Source organism: Rattus rattus, chromosome 7, assembly GCF_011064425.1.
Source record: "Rattus rattus isolate New Zealand chromosome 7, Rrattus_CSIRO_v1, whole genome shotgun sequence".
NCBI classification, from domain to species: domain Eukaryota; kingdom Metazoa; phylum Chordata; class Mammalia; order Rodentia; family Muridae; genus Rattus; species Rattus rattus.
The window spans coordinates 87,445,407-87,458,636 of NC_046160.1; the positions used below are offsets into that span (position 1 = coordinate 87,445,407).

The following is a 13,230-nucleotide window of genomic DNA, read 5'->3' on the forward strand; positions in this document are numbered from 1 at the left end:
CTGAGGCTGTCATGACATTGTCGTTCCCTGTGACATGAATACGCTTGCTTCATCTAAGAAGTTTTTGTCTTAGTAATTCAATTTTATGATCCTTATTTTTGAAAGAGGTTATATTATCTGTGATCACAATTTACATCTATAATTTTGCTAATACCTTTATTTTCTAAGTGAAAATGAAATAAACAGTCTGTTTGCTTTTATTAGGATTTATTGTGGCATTTATAATTATAAAAGAAATTAACTTCATCTAACCATATAAATTTCACTTAGAACTGAAGTTTACTTGTTTTTCACTTATATTTAACAGCAAGTTTAAAACAGTAGTAAATAAACATTCTAGTAGGTATAACAAGATATGTACATTACAAAATTATAATGGGTAGAAAGTAGACAAGTCGAAGAGACTGGTAAGAAGTAATGTTTTTTTTAGCATTCACAGAAGGGGAATTGTTAGTGCAAAGTGAGGTAAGGAAGAGCTGATGATTAAGATGGAGATGGTGGGGGGTCAGATCTTGAGATTGACATTGTTCTCTGGGTGTAGATTGGAAAGCTGCAGTCTTAGATATGTGGAGCTTCTATAGGGGGAAGTTACTCAGTTGGGCAAGCATTTGCAGAAACAACAAATTCGTTCTTGATAAAAGTTCAGAGTTTGGGATTTACCTACACCACAGTGCTGGCTCTAATGATTCTTAGCCGTATACTTTGGCCAAGCTATTTGTTAGTTTTAGACCACATCTGGGACTGGGGAGATGGATCAGTGGGTAAGGGTACCTGCTGCAAATCTGATGACCTGAGGTCTACTCCTGGGAACCATGTGGTGGAAGGAGAGAACTGACACCTGCAAGTTGTCTTGTGACCGTCACACACTGTGTAGAGCACAAACACACGCATGCACACACATTTAATAACACAACTCTATACCTGCCATGTATGAATTAGGCTAAGTGAGGTAATTAGATCAAGTACCTGTATTACATATTCCATAGATGTTTGCAATATAGGTAACTTAGTCTTTGATTTATTTTTATTAAGTTTACGTTTGTGTGAGTGTTCATGTGTGTGTCCCTAGATGTACCACATAAGTGCCTCTGTAGAGGGCAGAGATTAGCAGTTACTCCTGGAGCTAGAGTTAAAGGTGATCATGAGCAACTCAATAAGATAGATAATTAAAAGATACAAGTAGAACCATAAAGACTGTTAATCCCATGAGTAAGAAGTCAGAATGCTGACTTTTTGGCTTTTATAATCACCTTAGGATTTCTATTAAAACTATAAAAATTTATGACAGTGTTTCCTTTTGTTACAGTTTTCAATTTGACCAACAACGTGGATTTGGAGAACACTAAAAAGAAAATGGAAATATATCAAAAAGAAAACAAAGATGTCATTCAGAAAAATAAATTAAAGCTGGTTGGTTGCTAAGTATTTTCTTTTGTATGAGTAACATCTTTCACATAATATTTAAGAGGATTTTATTAGCTCTTTGTTTAATATATTGTGTTCTAATCATATTCACCCCCCACTTTTTTCAATTCTTCTTCAATTTACCCCTCCCTTCCCCACCCACCCGTCTTCATGTCCTTTAAAGAAGTATTTCAAAAGAAATTTGTGCTGCTCAGATATTCTCATATGTGTGGTTTTCTACCAGAGCATGGTTTACTAACCAGGAGCATCGCTCTCAGAGAAAATTCTTTGTCCTTCTCACAGCAGTTATTGATTGCCAATAGCTCCATGGCCAGAAGTGGAATTGTGTGCGCAACTTCCTCCTCGTGTGGGATTTGGTCTAGCCTAGGTTGCTCTGATGTGTACTGAAGACATTGTTTTTATAGTCATCTACTGCTTCAGGCGCTTAGACTCTTCCTGCTGCCTCTTCTCCGTTGATCCCTCAGCCTTAGGAGGAGAATGTGCAGTATATATGTTCTCTTTAGGAGTGAGCATTCTTCAGCCTTAGGAGGAGAATGTGCAGCATATATGTTCTCTTAGGAGGAGAATGTGCAGTATATATGTTCTCTTAGGAGGAAAATGTGCAGTACATATGTTCTCTTAGGAGGAGAATGTGCAGTATATATGTTCTCTTAGGAGGAGAATGTGCAGTACATATGTTCTCTTAGGAGGAGAATGCGCAGTACATATGTTCTCTTAGGAGGAGAATGTGCAGTACATATGTTCTCTTAGGAGGAGAATGCGCAGTATATATGTTCTCTTTAGGAGTGAGCATTCTTCCGTCTCTTAGTCTCTGCACCCTGGCCAGTTTGGACCACTGTTAATCACAAACTAGTTTCAATAAAAGTTTCTCAGATTAGGGTTAATAGATACATTGATCTATGAGTATAACACTAAGTCATTAAGAGATGCTTTGACATTATATCCATTTAGAGGTGTAATAGTAGTAGATTCTCTCTTAGGGACTATTTCCTGTCTAGCCACAAGTTCAACAGTGGTGCCAAGTAAGGATTTCATCTTATGGAGCAGGCCTTAAATCAGTGAGAAAGTGGTTGGTCACTCTCATGATGTTTGTGTCACTATTGCCCCAGTGGGTATGTCTCTCTACAACAGTTGTAAGTCTCAGAGTTCACAGCTGAGTAAGGTTGATGACTACTCTCCTCTTCTGGTAACATACAAAGAGTGCCTTCTAGCACCGTAAAAGCTCAGTAGCAGGGATAAAGTTTCTATCCATACTGGCCCGCTTTTACCAGGTTCTAGGACTTTCCTTCTCACTGTCTAATATGGAAGATGGTTATTGATAATAGCCTGTATTGTTTGGCGGTCTATGGAACCTCACTGGCCAATAATTCCAAAAGAAGTAACTCATACCTAGAATTTTTTTTTTTTTTTTTTTTTTTTTTGGTTCTTTTTTTCGGAGCTGGGGACAAGCGCTCTACCTCTGAGCTAAATCCCCAACCCCAGAATTGGGGTTTTTATTTTCGAATCTCTCAAGTTTATTAGGGACATTGTTGTTCTGTTATACATAATTTTAATTCTTTATGTATATTTTATAGTTTAGAAAGCTTCAGTAGTAGTAGTAGTAGTAGTAGTAGTAGTAGTAGTAGTAGTAGTAGTAATAGTAGTAGTAGTAGTATATTTCCATATATCTTTTTGAAAGGACTTTAGTATTTTTATTCCTCACCATTATACCTTTACCTTCCCCTTTGCTCCCAGTTTAACCATTCCTAGACCATTATTTCAATTTAACTCTTTATGCCAGAGCAGTTCTCACTCCATTCTCTGGAAAGCCACTCCCCATAGCCCCTTAGTAAGGCCCTGACTCTTGTGAGCATTGCAAATGTGACTCATAACGGAAGATTCGAGCTAATCCCACAGATGAGAGAATGTGACATCCCTCTAGGATTCGAGTACCTCAGCAAAAATAAAGTCATATTTATTAGTACCAGGATGTGAACCTTTAATCTGTTTATATTACGTGTAGTCTCAAGGAAAACATATCACCATTATGAATATAGTCATTACTACATACACTGTGTATGCTGTATCCATACTTGATGTGCTTAATTGGAGACACTGACAACGTGTTGTTATATCTTCTTATGCTTGCTCTTACTAATCCTTTTGGATAAAGTTGGACTCCCTTCTTAACTTAGAAGCTTGTGTTAAGAGCATTGACTTCTATAACAAGGGTTTAGGTTGGTAAAATGATTAGGAGAAATGCTCACAATAGTTAGCAGCTGACTTAAGGAGAGCAGAGAAGACAGTAAACTGAAATGGCTTTGAGCTTTGAAAATGAGTTCCCTTGAGGTGTGGGTTTGCTGTCCTCAGAATATAATAGACCTTGTTTAATTTTGCACATAATGAGGTTATAGCATTGGGGTGTAGCTCCTTTTTTTCCTTGAAAACCTGGTGTTTTGTTGAAAGAGGAATTTGCCTAATGTGTGAGTTACAAAGAAAATCCATGTTAAGTTTTATACATTGCATGATTTCAAATTGTCTATAATAATTACAAATTCACCCCACACCACCCTGCTAGGCAGTACTGGCTAGTTATTCCATCTTTGCTCGAGCTCAGTGGACTTGGTGTGCTGTTTGTCCTTGTCTGGGATAGTGCATACTCACGTAAAGTAACAAGTTTCCTAGTTGGTTCTCTATGGAATTGTTACATTATTAAAGCACGAGTGATTAATTTGCTTTATGCTTCTAGTAAATAAAGTAGAAGACTGGTATAGGATTGCTATTGGCTGATAAACTAATTCCATTCCTTATGGAAATGTCTGTTTAGACTCGGGAGCAGGAGGAATTGGAGGAAGCATTGGAGGTAGAACGCCAAGAAAGTGAACAACGACGACTGTTTATACAAAAGGAAGAAGAGCTGCAGCAGATTCTGAAAAGGAAGAACAAGCAGGCCTTTTTAGATGAGCTGGTCAGTAAAATGCAGCTACCTCTTAAAAATTTATCTTCCCGTGGGTTTTGCAGAACAATGGCATTTAATAGCAGTTCAGAGTGTTCCTGCTTTAGTTTACTTTCAGTTTTGCCCCAATACATTTACATTAAAAAAACGTTTATTTATTATTATTGTGCATAAGGCTGGCACTGGGTGGAGAGCATGTGCCTGCCAGGATGTGTATGTGGGGGTCAGAGGATAATGTTGAGTTGGTCCTCTCTCCTTCAACCTTTTCCTGGGTTCTGAAGCTTGAGATTAGGTAGTTTGGCTTACGAGGCAAATCAGGGCCTTTACCTGCTGAGCAAGCTTGATTTTTTTGTGTCTAATAGTTATTGATGAATGGTAAGACACATCCCTTAACCCCTCATCCTATATAATATTTATGCTTACAAATCTGTGAGTCAATGGGATATGGTGGCATTCATCTTTAACCCCAGCACTCAGGAGGCAGAGTCAGGTAGATCTCTGTGAGTTTGAGGCCAGTCTATAGAGTGAGTTCCTGGACATGCAGGGATACATAGTAAGACATCTATGTAAGATATTTAAACAAAACGGTAAAGTCATTCAAGTGCGTTTTTGAAATCCTGTCCTCTGCGGGTCTCCTTGCTGCCAATGTGGCTTCTGTAGTTGTGTGGTTGAACGTGTTACAGAATCTCAGAGCTGTGGGAATAGTAGTTAGGAGTGAAGAGTAGCCACAGGGTGATTTGAAGGCTTGGGCTGGGAAACTGGCATAGCGCACCTACTGATCAGTAACAGAAGCTGCGCCATCTCTGTGGATTCTGCCCCTCTTGGGGTCGATGGTGACCACTTCACCTATAGTGTCTGCTGTAAAAAAAATGGATGTGTTTCTAGCATTTGGTATAGACTACATTAATTTGATGCCCAATTTCTACTCCAAAGAGAATCATGGCAATGATTTTAATTATAATTTTTATTAGAGTCAATATGTTCCCTTTTATATGTTTCCAACTTCTAGAAAGGATTTAAAGTGATTTATCCTAAGGGATGAAGATCCTGTGGATGTGACATGTTTGTGGACCTTGAAGAGCACGGCTGAATTTCACTCCTACCCTTGTCATCTCCGTCCTCGTCCTCCTCCATCCTCATCTCCCCTCTCCCCACTCTTTCCCTCTTCTTTACCTTGCCCTCTCTCTGCCTTCCCCCTTCTCAGCTTTTGTCTATATTCATTTCACTTCAGATGAGAGATTAATATACCTGACATAAATATAAGCAGTGTTCACTCAATGTCTCCAAGCATCGAGCAGTGTTACTGAACATTGCTTTTAGAGCGTTTTCTCTTAATAGTTTCCTGATAAGTTCGCTTTGAATATGTTGATTATGTATTGGAATGTAGAGGCTGCATGTCATATTTTTGCATGAAAAATAACGTATTTGGATGAAATGTTATTACTTTCTAGCAGTTAGCTCTGTATTCAGCGTTGTTAACAAATAACCAAAGTGACTGGTCTGAGCTGTGGTTCCTTGAATTCAGACTTTATTATTGATACTTAATATAATCCTTTGCGATACTGGTGACATCACAAGCTGGAAAATGTTCCTCTCTGGGCAAGTGTTTCTGCAGTGTCCCCTTTTTATACTGTCTTCATATAGTCATTTTTCGTGAGGCATTTCTTCAGTATTGACACGCTTCCAGTCTTAATTGCTATGTTGTTAATTCTATGATAGAGTAAATATAAATATATTTTCTGTTGTGCCTTTGTTCAAAAAGAGTTAACCAGAGGTAAAATAAAAAGCAAGATTACATCTTAAATTAGATGTAGGTGAATAAATAAATAGAGGATTGTTTAGACAGAAAGTGCTCATCATAAATGCCCATCTAGGGCTGGGGAGATGCTCCAGTAGTAAAGGTGCTTGCTGCCAACCCTGAGTGCCAGAGTTCAAGCCTCAGGACCCACCCGGTGGAAGAAAAGAACTGATTTTCACATTTGTTCTCTGACCTCCACATGTGCTCCACAGCATGCACATATGCACTCAGATAAAATAAATAAAAACGTAGTGAAAAATCCTCCCCACTCTCTATGTGAACAAATTTGCTGCTAAACTCAAGTCTGTGCATCTGAGCAGAAGAATGCGTGCTCCAGCCACTCTAACCCTTCTCCAACACAGTCTCCCATCAATCCTTTGTAGCAGTTGGACTTCCAGAACCCGCTAGTCCTCAGAGCACCGAGTCTTGCTGCCTCATTGAGCTGTGTTGGCGTCCAGCTCCCCTCAAATGCAGTGAGGCGTGAAGTCAGGCGCTCTTGCCAGTGTCGCACATTGTGTGTGATCTGGAGCTTATACTGGCTCTCGTGAGTCCCTCTCACTTCCTGTTTTCTTCACCTGCAAGTCATTACTGCACGTGTTTTCCTCACCGTTTAGACTATATAACAGAGTGGTTAAATAATTCTTAGTAATTCACTATATTCATTAATACAATTAATCAGTATATAATAGTTTATAGAATAACACTGGGGTTTGGTTTTTTGATTTCAACTATAAAAGTTTTTTTTTACAGATTATTTTGATCTTTATTAAAATTTTTTGTACTTTCAATCCTTGACTAACTAAATTCATTTATTTATTTTATCTTGATTGGTCTGTATTAATGAAGTGAAAATGTATTTTCTATGTGTTTTCATGTTAGATTTTTATAAAGAAGGAACGCCAACAGTGGCATCTGTATGTCTAAAAGGTTTAGCATTTGAAATGTTTCCTGAACGACACTTAATGCAAAGACGACTTATTGGAATTCTTTTCTTTCTTTCTTTTTCTGAGTTTGGTCTTTATGCCCAAAGTCACTTTTTAACCTTCTGAAAAAGCACTGGCAGCACATTATACTGTATGTGACAGGGTTTAATGTTACGGTCTGAATGTTTATGGCTTTGCATTTGCCATAATGTTGGCTAAAAGTCCATTTATTTTAATCCTAACTGTAAATTCAATTTTTTAATAGTTTGGAAAAAGATTTTTAATCAGGTTCTGTGTTATTAAATCTTTTTATATTCCTGTTTGAAAATTCTGTTCCATTTATGTCTTAAATTTTATGAGTTAATGCTGTTGTCAAATGTAGTAGCTGATTCTTACTAGGAATATTGTTTGCCAGATGGCTTGCTTAAAGTCAGTTAAAATAATCTTTAAAAATGGTCATTAGAAAGCTTTTAATGACTATTACAGGCAGTCTTATTAAAATTTCTTTAAATATTAAAGAGTGTGCCTTTAGGCAATTATATGGGCTCTGTAGCCTTCCAAGGTGAAGTGTGATTCTTAGAACAGAGAAGTAACCCCCAAACCGGACCTGCCTGCTCTGTGTTCCCAGTGCATGCGTCACAGGCTTGTTCTGCTCTGGAGACGTGCTCATCACCCAGCCATGCTGAGTTCTCTTTTAACACTCAGAAAGGCCTTCAGGCTCCAACATTTTGAGTGCTAAAATAGAGAAGTAGTAGGTTTAAAGTAAATTCTGTGGCTTGATATTAAAGTTTCATACTTAGCATGCTTAATGTTTATAAAATTCCAGCTATCAAGACAGTTAAACATTTGTTCTTTTAATGTGAATGAGATACTAAGATTATAGTAAACTGGTTTTGGTTAGCAATGTATTTAAAGTGAACACATTGTGTTGCTTTAATATTTTTTTTTTCTTTTTTCTTTTTTTCAGAGCGGGGGACCGAACTCAGGGCCTTGCACTTGCTAGGCAAGCGCTCTACTACTGAGCTAAATCCCCAACCCACTTTAATATATTTTTTAAATTAAGTGTATGTGTGTGTGTGTGTGTGTGTGTGTGTGTGTGTGTGTGTGCTCTTTGTACGAATGGGTTAGCTGCCTAATGTAAGTGCTGGGTTCCCTGAAAGAGCAGCCAGCACCTTAACTGCTGAGTCATCTCTCCAGCCCCATTGTCTTGCTTTTATATATGCAGTTTTGCTTTTTATAATAAATATCAGTTATATATAAGTATTTACATTCATTTCAAATATTATGAATCAGAAGCCAATTATTTAACTTTTAAAAATAATTTATTATTTATGTGTATGTTTGTGTATCTGTTTATGGGTATGTGCATGGGAGTTCAGGTTCTCTCAAAAGCCAGAGGAGGGCTTTGGGTTCATTGGAACTGGAGTTATAGGCAGTTGTGAGCAGCCTGAGGTGGGTGCTGGGAACCAAACATAGGTCCTTAGACTTGGCAGATATTTCAGTCATTATGTGCTCACACTTTTAAATGAAAAATGTTTGGTTCTAAAAGTCAGATCTTCTGGGCGAACAGCAAGTGCTTTTAACCTCTGAGTTATCATCTCTCCAGCCCTTGACTTGAATACATTAATTATGTGTATATGTGAGTGTATGATGTGCAGGTTTGTGGAGTTGGTCTATTACTGTCTTTATATGTGTTCTGGAGGATCAAACCCAGGTCTCCAGGCTTTCGGGCAAGCACTCTGACCTGTGCTTCTGTCTTCCTAACCCAGCGGGCTAACTTCTTAGCCAAGAATATTTCTCTTTTCTTTCTTTACTTTGTGCGTATGAAAAGATATATTTTAAAGATACTTTTGGCTATAGCCCATTTAAAGTCTTCTTTAATATAAAATGCCTAGTGGAGATCTACACTTGTCGCAGAAATCCACAGCAACACAGTACAAGTGCTTTGTTGTGAAGTGTGAAACGAAGGGACCCAAGACTCTTCTTATGTTGTTTCTTACCCACCTTTATTCTTGCTAAACCCAGGTTTAGCATTTATTTTATGAAGAAAATTGAATCCTAATATGTTTTCATTTTTGTGATCCTGCCTTGCAAAAATAATTTTTTTGTAAATTTTGCGTTTGATTTCTAAGACAGTGTCCAGGTTGACCTTGACCTCACTGTGCAGCCAAGGCTGCATTTTTTTCTGTTAGGTATGTCAGCCTGTACTACCGTGCCCTTCTATGTTATAAAACTCTTCATGTTCTTGTAGAAGGAGAGAATCAGCTCCTGCACATTTACTTTGACCTCTGCACATGCTCTATAACATGTGGTGAGACATACACACACACAGAGAAATAAAGAAATGCAGTTTAAAAATATTAGCCTTGATCCTACAACAATTCTGTTAAATCGAGTTGTTTGTTACTGCTTCTATGCTGGGACTTTAAAACAGTTACTTTAATTGTATTAATCAGCTACAATTAATCAGGCTATTAATTTGTGCCTAAAATTATTAATGGGTTAGAGTTGGAAGAAAAGTGAGAACCAGTGGTAATGCTTGCTTTATATTATGAGATGTTAATGGGGGAGTTTCTTGAGGATTGAATTCTGGGTGACTGCTATTTTTAATGCTCAATTCCCTGCTTTTTGGTGGCCCTGTGGAGTGAATCTAGAGTTTCAGATATGCTAGGCACAGCACTGCATCACTGAGCTGTGTCCCTTTCTCTACTTTTTATTTTTAGATGACCTCAATAAATTGCCCAGGCTGGCCTTATACTTGCTGTGTAGCCTTTCACACATAACTTTAGTGTATGAAAGAGAAGAGTGGTGGGTTTCATTCTGTTTTGGTTATTGTTATCTTTGTTTCTACATATATGTATACAAAATAAACACTCTTATATTTTTTCTCTGCATGTGTTTCTGGGTTCTTCTTTAACTGACAATGCAGAAAGGTAGAAGTCTAGGTATCATTTAGTTTAGACCTTAGCTTCACAGCATCTCAAGCATGTGATTGCTCAATAGGATAAATAACAGTTTCCACGTTAGGATCATATTTGCTGCTCAAAATATGGGCACGCACGAATTTGTATAAACAGTGGTCCTGGGTTGTATTGATGTATGATATTAAATGTTTATCATTTTGTTACTTGGATAAAATTTTATTTACAATTTAAAACTAAAGGATAAAATAAACAAATACACATATGGTGTTACTTAGCATTGTGCAAAACAGAAAAGGATTGTTTGCAAACAGCCTCAAGTGAAGTCTAACGGGAAGCATTTCAGACTGTCTGAACTCTGGGTGAAAAGAACGTGCCTCAGATAACCCTCTGGTCTAAGTCATAGAGCCCTTTCTACTGTTCTTTTTGTGATTAGCTTGCTTTCTTTAATAAATGTGTTGGGGGCTAGATGAACTAGGAGCCTATTATATTCTCTTTAATGTAGATTTATAAAATACTTGTTTGCAGGTTCTTTAGATTTGTAAGTCTACAGCAGCCCTTCCTTATTATGGAAAATTAGTATTCTTTTGTAAAGCATTCTATATAAAGTTGATATTTAGGCTGACATCAAATGCTTTACAGAAGACGTGCACTTGGGAAGTGTTGTTGCTTTATTCTTTCCATGTTGAGTTTCAAATGGAACTTTCTTTCTTGCAGGAGAGCTCCGACCTCCCTGTCGCTCTGCTCTTGGCTCAGCATAAAGACAGATCTACCCAGCTGGAAATGCAGCTTGAGAAGCCCAAATCCATGAAGCCGGTGACATTTTCCACAGGAATTAAAATGGGAAGCTTTGTTTTAATTGTTTATTTGAAAGAGAGTTTTCAGTACTATGCTTTTAAATTCCTTAGTAATTTCTACAGTAAAATGAATGGTTTAGATATTTAAGAACAGGTATGTTTGGGTTAGATGTCTGGAAATATGGATACATAAAGTATAAGGAAAGTGAAAAGTAGTACTTTTCAAATGATGTCAAACCATTTTTCAGAATGATAAGGATTAGTATGGTGGGGTGTGTTACTGGAGGTGAGACCTGGGTCTTGTGCATGCTAGGCAAGTGCTGCTTCACCGAGCTACACCCACGGCCTGTTTTTCCTATTTTATAAACTTATAGTGGTATTGAACACTTCTTCAAAGAAATTCAAAGAAAATCATATATAAATTGTTAGGGAACTGTTTTTCTTTTTCTTTTTCTTTCTTTTATTTTTTTTCCCATCTTTATTAAATTAGGTATTTCTTATTTACATTTCAAATGTTATTCCCCTTCCCGGTTTCCAGGCCAACATCCCCCTAACCCCTCCCCGTCCCCTTTTATATGGGTGTTCCCCTCCCCATCCTCCCCCCATTACTGCCCTTCCCCCAACAATCCCGTTGACTGGGGGTCCAGCCTTGGCAGGACCAAGGACTTCCCCTTCCACTGGTTGACATATGTCATTATATGCTCATGAGTAAGTATTTTAAAGCTGTTCTTAAGGGCATGCTGTACTGAGGTGACAGAAGCTGAAAAATGTTTAGATGACAGAAAACAGTCACATACCCAGAAAGATCTCCATCCCCTGTTGAAAGCAGAGCATTATGGGAATGCAAGCACAGATGGTCTAAAAAATGTTACCATGTACACTTCACATTAGAGACAGTACTCTAAAACATACAGTTTTTTCTTCTTTTGCTACTTAGTCTTACTAGGCTATTCATTGCTACCTATGCAGTTGGAGCCCAGGGTCAGTCCATGTATAGTCTTTGGGTAGTGGCTTAGTCCCTGGAAGCTCTGGTTGGTTGGCATTGTTGTTCATATGGTGTCTCAAGTCCCTTCAGCTCTTTCAGTCCTTTCTCTGATTCTTTCAACGGGGGTCCCGTTCTCAGTTCAGTGGTTTGCTGCTGGCATTTGGCTATGTATTTGCCATATTCTGGCTGTGTCTCTCAGGAGACATCTACATCTGGTTCCTGTCAGCCTGCACTTCTTTGCTTCATCCATCTTACCTAGTTTGGTGGCTGTATATGTATGGGCCACATGTGGGGCAGGCTCTCAGTGGGCGTTCCTTAAGCCTCTGTTCAAAGCTTTTCATCCCTATCCGCTCCCAAGGGTATTCTTGTTCCCCTTTTAAAGGAGTGAAGCATCCACATTTTGGTCATCCTTCTTGAGTTTCATGTGTTCTGTGCATCTAGGGTAATTCAAGCATTTGGGCTAATATCCACTTATCAATGAGTGCATACCATGTGTGTTTTTCTGTGATTGGGTTACCTCACTCAGGATGATATTCTCCAGTCCATCCATTTGCCTATGAATTTCATGAAGTCATTGTTTTTGATAGCGGAGTAATATTCCATTGCGTAGATGTGCCACATTTTCTGTATCCATTCCTCTGTTGAATGGTATCTGGGTTCTTTCCAGCTTCTGGCTGTTATAAATAAGGCTGCGATGAACATAGTGGAGCATGTGTCTTTGTTGTATGTTGGAGCATCTTTTGAGTATATGCCCAAGAAAGGTATAGTTGGGTCCTCAGGTAATACAATGTCCAATTTTCTGAGGAACTTCCAGACTGATTTCCAGAATGGTTGTACCAGTCTGCGATCCCACCAACAATGGAGGAGTGTTCCACTTTCTCCACATCCTCATCGGTCAGCATCTGCTGTCGCCAGAGTTTTTGATCTTAGCCATTCTGACTGGAGTGAGGTGGAATCTCAGGGTTGTTTTGATTTGCATTTCCCTGATGACTGAGAATGTTGAACATTCCTTTAGGTGCTTCTCAACCATTCGGCATTCCTCAGCTGAATTCTTTGGGAACTGTTTTTCTACTGGTATAAAGTAGGGCAGGATTAATTTATATTTTTCTACAGACAGTTTTTTTTCTACACAAATATGTTTCAAAAATATTTTAAAGCCATTTTTTATTTATTATACTCTTTAATGTTAGAATGGTTTGAATTAAAACATTATTTAAAGTAGCTATTCAAAAGTAAGGATACGTTTATGAAGTTTTTTGCTGTAGTTGTATATGAATTATTAGTTTTATTTTTTATTACTTTCTAAATACATATATTCATTTTTTTGTGTTTGTGTCTGTCAGGGTGCGTGTGTGTGTGTGTGTATGTGTGCGTGTGTGTGCACGCGCGCATGCGCGCGCATGTGTCTGTCTGTCTGTAAATGAGGTAGTTTCTGTCAGTGATAGG

General features: G+C 38.1%; 1 protein-coding gene across 1 annotated transcript in view; it reads left to right on the top strand.

Annotated features, from left to right (window-relative positions):
• Nucleotides 1–13,230, top strand: part of Mnat1 (MNAT1 component of CDK activating kinase) — a 142,627-nt gene that overhangs the window by 57,350 nt on the left and 72,047 nt on the right. Inside the window, exons 4-6 of the mRNA XM_032907934.1 lie at nucleotides 1,307–1,410; nucleotides 4,232–4,372; nucleotides 10,720–10,845. Of these exons, the coding sequence (XP_032763825.1) occupies nucleotides 1,307–1,410; nucleotides 4,232–4,372; nucleotides 10,720–10,845 (371 nt within the window). The remainder of the gene's footprint in view (nucleotides 1–1,306; nucleotides 1,411–4,231; nucleotides 4,373–10,719; nucleotides 10,846–13,230) is intronic.